General features: G+C 49.2%; 1 protein-coding gene across 7 annotated transcripts in view; it reads right to left on the bottom strand.

Moving 5' to 3' along the window:
* CDK5RAP2 (CDK5 regulatory subunit associated protein 2) overlaps positions 1-12,768 on the bottom strand; it is a 173,673-nt gene that overhangs the window by 39,948 nt on the left and 120,957 nt on the right. For 5 of the 7 annotated variants that reach the window (XM_047068608.1, XM_047068639.1, XM_047068616.1 and 2 more), the window contains 2 exons: positions 6,728-7,298; positions 4,664-4,896 (listed from right to left, as the gene is read on the bottom strand). The exons of 1 other annotated variant lie outside the window; for it this stretch is intronic. In XM_047068608.1, coding sequence (XP_046924564.1) covers positions 4,664-4,896; positions 6,728-7,298 — 804 coding nt within the window. Of the gene's footprint in view, positions 1-4,663; positions 4,897-6,727; positions 7,299-11,471; positions 11,595-12,768 lie in introns of all 7 variants that reach the window. One more of the 7 variants, XM_047068657.1, reaches the window with a different exon arrangement.

Here is a 12,768-nt window from a genome sequence, read left to right on the forward strand (position 1 = left end):
ACCCAGTTATTTCTCCAATAATACAATGGAAACTAGCTTATTTGGAAACCCTTGGTCAGAAGAAAGTGGGTTTCGCAAAGCTGGGAAAAGTCAACTGCTCCTGCGTCCTGGCCCCCAGGGTCCTGGGGAGCTGGTCCTAGGACAATCAATGTGCAACAGGCCTGAGCTGTTAGGTTCTATAAAAAAATCAGGAAAAGCTCTCTAGACCCAGAAACCCAAACTATCCCACGTTCTATCTTGAAATTAAGTTGAATATAGGTGGACCCTCGTGAGTCATCTGTTTTGTATGTACGAAGACAGAAGAACTAAGGTCAAATCTTGGTTTCACCAAGTCAGTTATAACTTTGAGCAACTGACTTTCCTCTGTAAGGCTAAGTTCCTCAAGTAAAACAGGTTGTTCTGAGGAGTAAGCCCCCCGCTCACAACAGGTATGGCTATCAGCAAGCACGGAGCGCATAGGAGCATGGACCCAGCGCTGAGTCAAGGCTTCATGCTCATTATTTAACTCTTACAACTCACATAGGAAAGCCTTTGATTTTAAGCAGAAGGAACAGGACCTGATTACATTTTGAAAAGATCACTCTGTCTCTTGTACGGAAATGGACCGTGGCAGGACACAGGTGGAGGCCGGAAGGCCAGGGAGGCCAGGCCTGGAATAATCCACTGGAGCTGCAGCAGCAATGAGGAAGGGGAGATCGGTCAGATTTGCAGCACGTGTTGAAGGCAGAAACTCCAAGGTGCGGCCAGTGGGGTGGGAGGAGAACTGGCTCTGGGTGGTGTCCTCCTAGAAGCCCAGGGAGGAAAGGATTTCCCCCAGGAGGGAGGGACGGGCCACATCCAAAAAATACTGCTGTGAGTTTGGGTGAGGTGCCATCCAAAAGCGATCACCGGATTTAGCAAAGTGGAAGGTGTTAGTGTCTCGGGCACACGCCCATTCCGTGGAGAGGCTGGGATGCCTAAAAGGCCAGTTCCCGAAGGTTTGAGAAAGGGGAACTAGAAAGTCATACTCATGGATATAAAGGAGAGGGACAAAAATAATGATTTCATAGAGGCAATTTCAATGGAGAAAGTTTTAGCTTGAGAACCACCTTAATATTTTTCATATTCAAAACATAAAATGAAATCAGTAAAAACGGGAGGGGAACCCTAACCCTAAAATTGAGCACAAATGGAAACAAATAAATCTAATTATATTTCACACGAATATCCTAACAACACTGCAGAAAGAATGAAATCCAATAACTTTTCAATTTAATACCTGACTACATACCCTTAGCCTAAAAACTAAAAGAACTGATCTCTTAGCAGGTTTGCTTTTCACAGTGCTAAGGATGGGGCAATTCTGGAACTATCTGTGTGTCTTAGAGAACTAAGCAAAGGAGCGGACATACTGATGTGAGAGCCAGGATTCTCACTGTTGGAGACAGGAAACACAAATACAGAAGTGGAAACAGCAATAAAGGGCACGGTGGGCTGGACTGGAATTGGAGGCCCCACTGTGAAATAATGATTTTTAAAATAAATAACATATTGTTATATATATCATGTGTATGCATGTGAGCTATATTCTAGTCCCGCCTGCTAAAGGGTCTAGAAACAATGATCCCCTAGTAGCAATGAACCTACACAGCCCCAAATCATAGTTGTTGTGTTTTTTTTTTTAATGTTTATTTATTTTTGACAAGAGAGAGAGACAGCATGAGCAGGGGAGAGGCAGAGAGAAAGGGAGACACAGAATCTGAAGCAGGTGCCAGGCTCTGAGCTGTCAGCACAGAGCCCAACGCGGGGCTCGAACTCACGGGCCACGAGATCATGACCTGAGCCGAAGTCGGACACTCAACCGACTGAGCCACCCAGGCGCACCCTCCAAATCACAGTTTTTGCATAGCATTTCCCTTTAAGATGAACCAGGGCTACTTGGAGAAATGGCTGATTCAGGGGCAGGGACAGTATCAATGGGGCTGGAACATCTTTTTTGTGCCAGGATGCACAGATGTACAGAAGGAAGCTCCTCCAAAAGATGGAGACCCGTCAAAAGGAATTGCCACTTGCCAAACGAGGAACAATTTGAGCATCGGGATGAATGACAGAATGAGTAATAGTCCCCTGAATAAAATAAGAACCTAAACTAAGTCCACACTGCTAATAAACAAACAACAAATATAGGAATAAAAAGGGGCAGGTAAAGGAAGAGTTTATCCTTCTACAGACGCCATCTAATAAGAAATGAAGACAAAATAACGACGTCAAGAAAAAAAAAACCACCAGGTGGCCACCATCGTAGTCATTAATTAATAACAGAGGCAAGGAACGTTGTGCAAACCTTGAGTACAAATTTGAAGAGGAGCCAAGTATTTACAAGGTTACAAAGTACCTCCCACTAATTGCTTCTATATGACACAGAGAAATGTTGTCATTTAGAGTGGAGAAACCTGATGCATATCAGCTCAACCAAATGGTCAAAGTTATTTTCGCCAAAAACGGGACAAACTAATGGCATGCGGCCTCATGAACACGATACCATGAGAACACAATACTTAACATCGTATTCTTCCCCAAATCACATAATCTCATCTAATTTTCCTAACTTAATCCTAAAGAAACAGATAATCCCAAACTGGGGCACTGGCCTGAACTCTTCAAATAGGTCCGTGTCATGAAAGACAAAGGGTGAACGACTACCCCCGATTAAAGGAAACCAGAGAAACAGACAACTTGATGTCACGTAGGGAGTGGGTCCTGGAACAGAATCAGGAATAAAATTCATAGAAGACATTATTGAATCAATTAGCGAAATTTTAGTATAGACTGTATATGAGATGATGATACTGTGTCATGAATTTAGCAGCGGTGTTTTGGCTAAGAGAGGGTCTCCGGTGTGAGGGGCCACACACTGACACATCTAGGGGGAAAGGACAGGACACCATCAATCCATCCTCAGAGGGTTAGGAGAAGATAACAATCATAATCATAATAATGTGGGGTGCCTGGCTGGCTCAGTCGGTGGAGTGTGCAACTCTTGATCTCGGGGTTGTGAGTTCGAGCCTCACGTTGGGTGCAGAGATTACTTAAAAATAAAATCTTAAAAAACAGCAGGGGGTGGGGGGGGGACACCTGGGTGGCTCGGTTGGTTAAGCGTCCGACTCTTGATCTCAGCTCAGGTCTTGATCTCAGAACCTTGGGCTCAAGCCCCATATCGGGCTCCGTGCTGGGTATGAAGCCCACTTTAAAATAACATAACAGGGGCGCCTGGGTGGCGCAGTCGGTTAAGCGTCCGACTTCAGCCAGGTCACGATCTCACAGTCCGTGAGTTTGAGCCCCGCGTCGGGCTCTGGGCTGATGGCTCAGAGCCTGGAGCCTGTTTCCGATTCTGTGTCTCCCTCTCTCTCTGCCCCTCGCCCGTTCATGCTCTGTCTCTCTCTGTCCCAAAAAAAATAAATAAACGTTGAAAAAAAAAATTTTTTTTTAAATAAAAAATAAAAAAAAATAAAATAACATAACATAAAGTCTTAGAAAATAACAATAATAATAATAATGTATGTGCGCACATATATGCATATGTATGCATACACAGGTGGTCCCTGACTTACGAGGGTTCAGCTTACAGGTTTTGACTTCAGGACGGTGTGAAAGCAACAGGCACCCAGTAAGGACTGGGCTGCAGATGCTGAATTGTGATCTTTTCCCGAGCCGGGGACATGCGGTACGATCCTCCCTCCTGGCTCCGGGCAGAGACGACGGTGAGCTGCGGTTCCCAGTCAGCCCCATCATCACGAGAGGAAATAACTGATACAACCATTCTGGACCCACACAGACATTCTGATTCTCACTTTCAGCAGGGCGTTGGGCATATGACACGAGGTACTCAACACCTCACTATAAAATGGGCTCTGCGCAAGGGGACAGGGCCCAACAGTGGGCTACTGTAGGTGCTCTGAGCACGCTTCAGCTGGGCTGGGCTAAGCGATGGTGTTGGGAGGTTGGGGTGTTATATGCATTCCTGGCTTATGATACTTTTAACTCATGATGAGTCTGCCGGGATGCGACCCCATCACAAATCGAGGAAGATCTGAATATAGGCAGAGAGAGAAAACGACAGAGCGAACACGGCAAAACTGATGAGGCTGGGTAAAGAGTGTAAGAGAATTCTCGTTCTAGTCTCAAAAGAATTGCAAATGATTATTTTTTTACTTAAATGCAACAGCCCCTATTTAAGTGCCTAGCACATAGTGACTGTTTAGCAGAGGCTTTCTTTCATCCTTGCTCTAAACCACCTCTGACCCTTGAATAGATTTTTTTTAACCGATAAATGTTTGGGGTTTTTTTGTTTGCTTGTTTTGTCTGTTGTTGCCAACATTTAAAACTCAAGAGTTCTTACCCTCCTCCCCCTCGAAAAAAAAAAAAACAACAAAAAACACCTGATTCCCATCTTCTCTTGAAAATCTGGAGCAGCCATGTGGCGGGCACTGGAGGGGTGTCCCTCCCCAGCCGGACCCCGGGTCTGGAGCAGTGAGGACGACCAGCCGCTGGAAGCAGTCACCGGAAGGGACAGCAGCCAGTGTGGGTCCGCTGTCCCCTCATCAGAGCAGAGCTAAGTACTGCCAAGAAGTCTTGGACCGATAAATGCTGTTTCTTAAGACTCGCAAGCCCCTGCCCTACTTACCGTCGAGGAACAGCTTTTCCAGTTTCTCGAGTAGCTCCGCACACTGATTCAGCTGCTCCTGGAAGCCCTCGGCCACATAGCGATCCACGTCGCTGGCCTGTAGCAACTCCTCAAATGCCTTAATCACGGTGTTCATATGTCGACGGTAAATGACACAGATGCCATGGCTGTCCTTAATCTGCTGTCTTTGAAGGGAGAGCTCCCTGGCTTGGGACTGAACTAATGAATCGTATCTGATAAAAGGGGGGGGGGGGAGGGGGGATAAAACGCTTGTACCATTTCAGAATTGCATTTTTGTGACCTTAACACTAATTGGAAAAATGACAGAGCACAATTTTTTAAAGCCTGCAGCTGTACAAGTATATATACCTCTAGAAAAATTGGAAGTGTGTAAGGTCACTCCTTCGATTTCAAAACAACCCACAAACGCTGGAACAAAGGTTCTTCTGCGCTATTTTCAACCTTATAAAGCCCCCAATTACAGTACAGACTGGCAAGAACTCGGGAGAACATTTAGTTTCCATAAACTCCTCAAAAATATTATTCTGAATTATAGAAACAAGTGCTCCAAGGGTCAGAGGACCCGCCACAAATTCCCATGAAGAAGAAAAAAGAAACTGTTGACACAGGAAAACAAAATCGCGACTCTCTCCTCTCCAAAGGTCAGGGGGTAATCATAATCCTAACTACCATTTATGGAGGGTCTATGATCTGCCGGCCACTGCGTTAGGTGTTTTTTAGAAGTTAACTGTTCCTCCCAATCTTTCAACAAATGTATGAACCTCCTTGTCTACAGCGAGGAAACGGACTCCGAGATTGCGAAGTTAAATGGGGAAGGTTTCGGACTCAAACAGTCCGCCTTCAAAGCCCATGCTGCATCGCACGATACGGCCTCTCCTGACGCCGGATCTGTCTTCCCCCGTGTGAGCCCACCGGTACTCCGAGGCATGGAGAAAAACCCAAGTTAAGCAAACCGTGGCTCATATACAGCGTGGCCACAGTAACTCGGCCCCAGCGTGGCTCGGCAAAGATGCTGACCCTTCAGTTCAACGTGTCCCCCTTTTCCTGAAATGAGGGCAGTACGTGGGGCTGCTGACCACCTCTGGCGGTGAGCGTGCACGTACAGACCATGTGGCACCAGCCTTGAAGGTGGGGCAGGCCTCGCTGGTGAGGAAGAACACGGGGCGGGGGGGGGGTGCTCGGGCAGGACACTGTGGGCTCGCGCACTGGCGACAGCTCTGAGCAACACCACCCGTCTCCTTGGGCCATCTGCTCGGTCAGCCTCTTTGAGGCTCCACTTCCTCATCCATATTTAGGAACACCACCTTTCCGGGCGATGCTGAGGATTAAATAAGAAAAGTGCCTACCCGGGCGTCTGACACTACCGTCTTTCAATAAAATGCAAGCTTCCTCCCAGCTTGCTGTTTGCGAAGGCTCGAAAAACTTCGCTCTGGCTCCTGACAATTTAGAATAATGTGTCTGTCTCAAATTAGTGACGAATGAAGGTCAACTTTGCAACTGGTCGCTTTTTTGTCACATCTCATAAAGCAAAACTGTACCTATCTATGCCCGTAAAACATGACGTAAGAATTCTTCTCTTTCAACACAGGCTTATTTCTCTAAGATGACCTTAAAGGGTAAAGATATGGGAAATATTTATATCCTTCCTACCCCGGCTAGGACATCAGTTTCAACCCCGCAGTAAAGGCCAAAACGGGGTCCAGGAGGAAACACTGCCGTTCAGCAAACGTACCAGGACTCCCCGAATGGCTGGCATAATACCTTCACCCCGTTCCCAGCCTGAGGAGGGCAAAATCTGTTCTGCCAATTCCGGAAGACACAACACAAGAATTGTACGGCCACCACTCCCTGTGGCCTCACGTTCACCTCTCCATCGGGCCCACCTGCCCTAAACCCACCATCGAGCCTTGCCCGGCACACAACCCACAACCACAACCCACCGAGCAGCATCCCCCCCCCCCCCCCCGCTCACGGGCTCCGACCTAGAGGCAACGTGGGGGAACTGCAGGTTGCCACCGTGGAAGAAGCAGAGGTGGGATGTACCTGGAGGGGGAGAGATCTCTGAACCTATTCTGCAGGTTACGGATTTCACCGAAAAGCTCCACGTTCAAGTTCTGCTCCTTCTGCAGCTGACACTCCTGATCCACCAGCTGCCGTCTGAGGCCCTCCAGCAGCCCACCGTCGGTCACATCTGGAGCCAGCTGATGAAGGATCTTCATGTGTTTCACATACCGAACCTGCTGCAAACTTGAAAAGGTCATTTCTTCTTCGTCGGTACTACCCTTGGGCTTGTTCAAGGCATCCTGGGCCGCTTCTTCTGTCCCACACAAAACTGTGATAATGGCCTCACTGCACTGGGAGTGCTTTTGAAGCTGAAATAAGAAATTCCGGTAGCCCTCGAGCTCAGTTTCCAAGTCACAGATTTTCCGTTTTAAGTTTTCTGCATCACCCGAGGTGTCAACGTTCTCCGACTGGTGGGTCCCAATCACGCGGACTTTAGTGGGAAGCTGACTCAAGTAAGTAGCTACTGAGGTCGGGCCCGGAAAATCTTCAGAAGGATTCTCATTGCATGTTGGCAAGACGGCAAGGCCATCGGGCTGGTAAATTTCAGAGTCTGCAAATCAGACATGTGTATATCAGTACCTCCTTTGCTGAAAGCCACCCCCCGCCCCGGCCCTGTGCGGCCACAGCCTAACAAGCCTCTCTGACCCTAGTCCTTCCTCTTACCCTCTTCCTCAGAGTAACTACTCTGAAAAGTGAGCTTGGCCATGATAACCACCAACACCCACCTAAAATCCATCGATAACCCCACTATCCTGAGGATCAAACCCAAACGCCCTCTTAAAGCATCTGAGACCCTCCACGATCTAGTTCTGGGCAGGCTTCCCAGGAATATCCCCTCACGCCACCTATGGAGACGCCCTACTAAATTAGCCAGAATTCCCTGCACACACCAGGCTATTTTGTGCCCCCATGCTTTTGCACGTGCTGTTCCCTCTGCCTGGAATATGCCTGGTCCTCTACACCTACTCAACAAACTCCTACTCGTCCTCCAACATCCAGATCTAATGCTCCTTCTGCAAGCCCATCTTCAAACTGTGCACAACAGTCCCTCCTTTCTGTGCTTCCACAGCCCCTTACGCGTCTTGCCCGGGACAAACATTCCACGTGCAGGGTGCTGCCAGAGGAACTACATCGGCTTGCTTATTTATCTACCTAGCAATTGTTTATTTGGATTCCTCTCTCCCTCCTTCCCAGGAGGGGCTTGGCCTTTCACCTTCACGTTCCCAGTGCCTGGTACAGTCCTTAGCCCAGACCAGAAGTCAGTGCAGGCCTGAGAGATACCGGGGAGTTCGTGAAGTACCATTAAGAGCAGTAATTCTAAAACCCATCCCCGACGGGAGTCTTCTTTTCATTTCCACGTCTAACAGTTTCCAGGAGGTGCCACGATGTCCCCCGCAGTGAGCCGTTTCACTGATGCACGACCCTGCCGGGAAATACTTCCTGACAGCTAGTTTAAATCCCCAGACGTGCGGCCAAACTTGTCTAAGCGCTGGGGCGGTGCTGAGAAAGAATGCGGAGCTCTGAAACCAAAGAGCAGGGGGCTCACACCCAGCTTTGCCACCTGCTGACTCCGTCGCCTTAGGCAAGTAATCTAACGTCCCAGAACCTCAGTTTCCCCAAAAAGATGCCTAGGGTGCCTGTTATGAGGCTTCAAGCTCAGGCCCGAGTCCAGAGCTCCTGTCCTTAATCACATACCACACCACCCCATGTGCGGGGAAGCCTCAGCTCGATAGAAGCGTTGCTGAATACTTAGGAGGCAGCAGAATACAGGAGAAAAACCCATCTTCAAAATCCAACAGATCTGGTTTCCCACTCTGGCTGTGCCACTTACTAGCTGCGGGACCTTAGGCAAGTTCCTTAACCTCTCTGAGCCTCAGTCGCTTCACGCGCTGCATGGAAAGAACATCGCTTACTGTGAAGGGTTGTGTTTGCTGTGTTCTTAGGATCACACGGCACAACAGCTCTGCAAAAAGCATCTGGCTCGCAGTGGTGAAGGAACCCAGCTAATGCTGATAGTCTTTGCTTCCCTGAAACTGTCTGAAGATGGAAGAGGATGCTGATGGCAGGAGGCAGGAGGCCTGCGAGCCGGGGCTGAGGACCAGGGGAAGCGCTGCCTAAGCAGCCGTGCGGGTTGGACGGCAGGGCCTGGGGGAGCTCTCAGAAGGAAAAGCGCACCAGAATCCTCGGCAGACTGTATATTCCAATTTCTGGGTTCCGCAACTGTTCCTCGTGGCTGTAAGCCCCTTCTTATCTCTCTGTTCACGATGCAAATACCATAAAATAACTCTTTTTATTTTAGAAAGCAGCTGCTCCATGACCTAAAGGAAGCATTCCCCGCACAGCATTTCTACTGCATAAAATGTGTGACAGTCGCCAGTCCCCGCGCTCTCTCACGTGCAGGCATGTCCTTCTGCAATCCAGGGCCTGGCCCGGGGCCTGGGGCAGACAAGGGGCTCAGTAAGTAACCGCCGGCTGAATGAGTGTAAGAGACAGAGACAGAGCGAGACATCTCAGCAGGCCTTTTCCCCAGTAGATCACCTTCCAAGTCAAGGAAGTATCTCTGCCATAACAACCTCATGACAGTGGAATCTCACGGCAAGAAGCAATGTTCACTCAGGGGAATAATGATCAGTTTTGATGATTTTCACTAAGTAATCATGAGGCAGAGACAAACGTAAGACCCACACAAACGTCCTGCCGTGGTGCAGACCGCGGCCGGCTCAGACGTTTAGGGGCACGTGCATCTCAGGATGGCGGGGACGGTGTGCCCGCTCACACAACACTTACCCTCCACTGGAGGCTTTGACCCTACGGCACGACCAGTCTCACACTCATACACTCGGCATTCGTAACTTCGACTCTGGAAGCGCCCTCAATCCGCAGCACCTGGTGTTCAGCAGCAGCGAGGAGGCAGTGGCCCAGTGCCAAGGCCGGTATCCGGCACGTCTCGCGGCCCAGCATGGGCTCTGCAGTGTGGCTTTGCCACTCGCGGCCCAGCAGCCCTCGATGAAGGGCCAAAGGCAGATATTTCATCAGAAATCACTGCACGGCGGGTGTGGGACAGGGAGGATCACAAGCTGTAGTATGTGGTGTGAGCCTGAAGGCTCTAGAAAATTCTAGAAGCACATTCAGAAAGGCCTCGGGACACGTAACTATGCCAGGACCTGGCCTACCGCCGAGCGCCAAGCACCTCGCCTGTGATATCCATTTAGTCTTCGCGACAGTCCAGCGAGGAGTCACCAGTGTCCCCATTTTACAGAAGAGGAACTCGAGGTTTAGTTAGAGAGGTAAGAACCTGCCCCAGGGTCAGGGCGAGTAAGCAGCACAGCCCCTCCTTCAAAGCCTGGCCACCTGCCTCCAACTCTGAACGCCGCCTCCTGATGTGTCTACCCCTCCCACGCCTGGAGTCTCCTGTAGCAGGGGTGCACGAGCGGGGAGGGGCAATCCTCAACCCTCAGTGTGAAGGCCAATAACATCTGTGGAATCAGACCAAAACCTGGGAGGCCAACAGGAGTGTCTAAATAACTGAGGGATTCAGGAAGGCCTTCCCTGGAAAATGACATCTAAGCTGAGACCTAAAAGACAGGGGCCTCGGCTAGGCCTCAACTGAAGGGGGCAAATTCAGGCAGGGGTAACAGCACGTGCAAAGTTCTAGAAGCACATTCAGAAAAAGGAAAGAAGGTCACCAATGATGGGGATTTGGGAGGGAAAAGGAAACTGCCAGTTCGACACGAAGCCTTTAGTAACCAACTGGCTGTGAACAAGAACTCAAAAGATGTCTCCAGGACCACTTATTTGTGTTGGAGGAAATACTGCAGCTCTGGAACTTTCTACAATTCAGCTAAGAGTACTTTACTGCCTGGTAGAGTGGCTTTCTCCTCAAAGCCCACAACCTTCAGAAGCATGTGACCAGGTATTCAGTGCACTGACTGGAGGCCTCGGGGAAGCGGACATCGTAACTCAGTACTTCCCCAGAGACGGTGTTCTCATAGCCGCCCCATGACAAATTTAGGATTCCTGAAGATAATTATTTCTTACGGAGTGAATTAGGTCCAGATGAAAGGTGACTCCTTTTTTTTAACAAAGGCAGAGGGGGATGGATGTAAGGTAAAAAGAAAAAATGTAAGCATTTATTCATTCTGGATGAATGGGAACGTGAATATTCTTTTATCACCCTTTGTGATTCTCTGTATGCTTAGAATACTTTATACTGCCAAGAAGAAATAGATGTGACTTGCCTGGGACCTCACTCATGTCTCTGTACCTTTCCCACCGGCCTGCCTGACAAACCCCACAAACCAGGAGTCAGCTCGGGCTCACCTCTCACCCCCCTCCTGGGCAGCCGGAGGCCGGTGGGGCACACCTAACCTAACCCAGCCAGCACCACACAGAGACCTGCCTGCCTGCTGGGCTGTGAGGTCCCTGAGAGCACGTACCACGCCCGCCAGGACCCAGTCCACGGCCTGGGAGGAAAGCGTGCCAGACAGACTGGTAAGCTCGGACACACAGTCTACCAGACCTCCGCTCGTCTATCCACTTACCAGCTGGGTGACCTGGATCAATTCTTTCTAAAAACCTCAGCTTCCTCACGTGTTAAGTGGGAATAATGATGATGTCCTAAGAAGCCTGTTGCAGGGCTTAGTGACAATTTTTTCTATACAAGACCCCAAGGAGTGCCTGGCACACGGAAGCTGTTCGACACACACAGAGGCTGAATTCCGACCGGTCTCGTGGCTGGTGTGCTGATAACTGTCCCCTTCCTTGTCTCTCCAGACACAGGCCATGGTTCTAATTCCTTTCTGCTCTCCTGGGCTGTCCTGGTAGGCTGCTCCCACAAGGGGCTGGGCTACAGGCGTTCGTGAAGAGAAGGAAAAATAAATAAAACCGTAGACTTGAAACTTAGCCAAGCAACTGAGAAGAACACAAAGATACAACGGGGAAAATAAAAACACTGGGGAGGCAAAATGCAATTTATAAGATAAAATTAATCTATCGAGCTGCCATAACAGGACATAAAAAGCATAAATATACTGCAGCTTGTCTGAAATGGTTTAAGTCTAGGCTCTCAAAAAACTATGAGTGAGAAAATGAATTCTATAGACTCATGCCCACTTTTCCCCTGGAAGAGAGAGGCCTCGGGGGTCTCCTGGGAAACCGCGAGAGCAGCACCTGGTTGAGGCGCCCTGGTGTCTCAGCAAGAAACAAAAACATTGGTAAGTGCATACGGCAAGCTCCGGGCAAAGTGCCAGGGCCTCTGTTGGGCTGAGTCACCTTTGCCGTGCAAATCTTTCCTCCCTGAAGTGCCCCCCGCTTCTGCCCCACACTGATGTGTTTAATTCTCTGCCCCCTTCCCACTGGACAGGGAGTTCTCAGAAGGCACTGAGACTATCTCATTCCTCTGTCTCTCTGTCTCTGTCTCTCTCCTACACCCAGTGCACGAGGCTGGCACACAACAGGTGCTCAGGGAATATCCACTGAATGCATGAATGATGTCTGGATGGATGGATGGATGGATGGATGGATGGAAGGAAACAAAGTGGGAAAGGAGGGGGGAAGGAAAGAGCAGTATGCCAAAGCCCCAATTATCTTGAAACCTCCACTAAGGTGAACCCGAGAACCTAAACATAAATGGAAAACACCATACGCTACAGATCATCAGAAAATCCATACGCGAGTTATCAGACACGAGGCTTTATGAAGCAGTAAAGGGCACAGGCTTCGAAATCAGGCAGGCTGGTGCAAATCTACCGCCGGAAGTTAGTGGCAGTATGACCGCAGCCAAGTCACTTTATCTCTGAAACTGTGGCCTCAACGACAGACAAACGGGGATAATGACTATTCCTGCCTCGAGGACTGTGAAGAAGAATCAATTAATCTTGCATTTAAAAAAAATTTTTTTTTAACATTTATTTATTTTTGAGACAGAGAGAGACAGAGCATGAATGGGGGAGGGTCAGAGAGAGAGGGAGACACAGAATCCGAAACAGGCTCCAGGCTCTGAGCTGTCAGCACAGAGCGCG

Source organism: Lynx rufus, unplaced genomic scaffold, assembly GCF_022079265.1.
Source record: "Lynx rufus isolate CCGP_SWC_20201006 ecotype Redwood Valley unplaced genomic scaffold, mLynRuf1.p SCAF_10, whole genome shotgun sequence".
Lineage (NCBI taxonomy): Eukaryota > Metazoa > Chordata > Mammalia > Carnivora > Felidae > Lynx > Lynx rufus.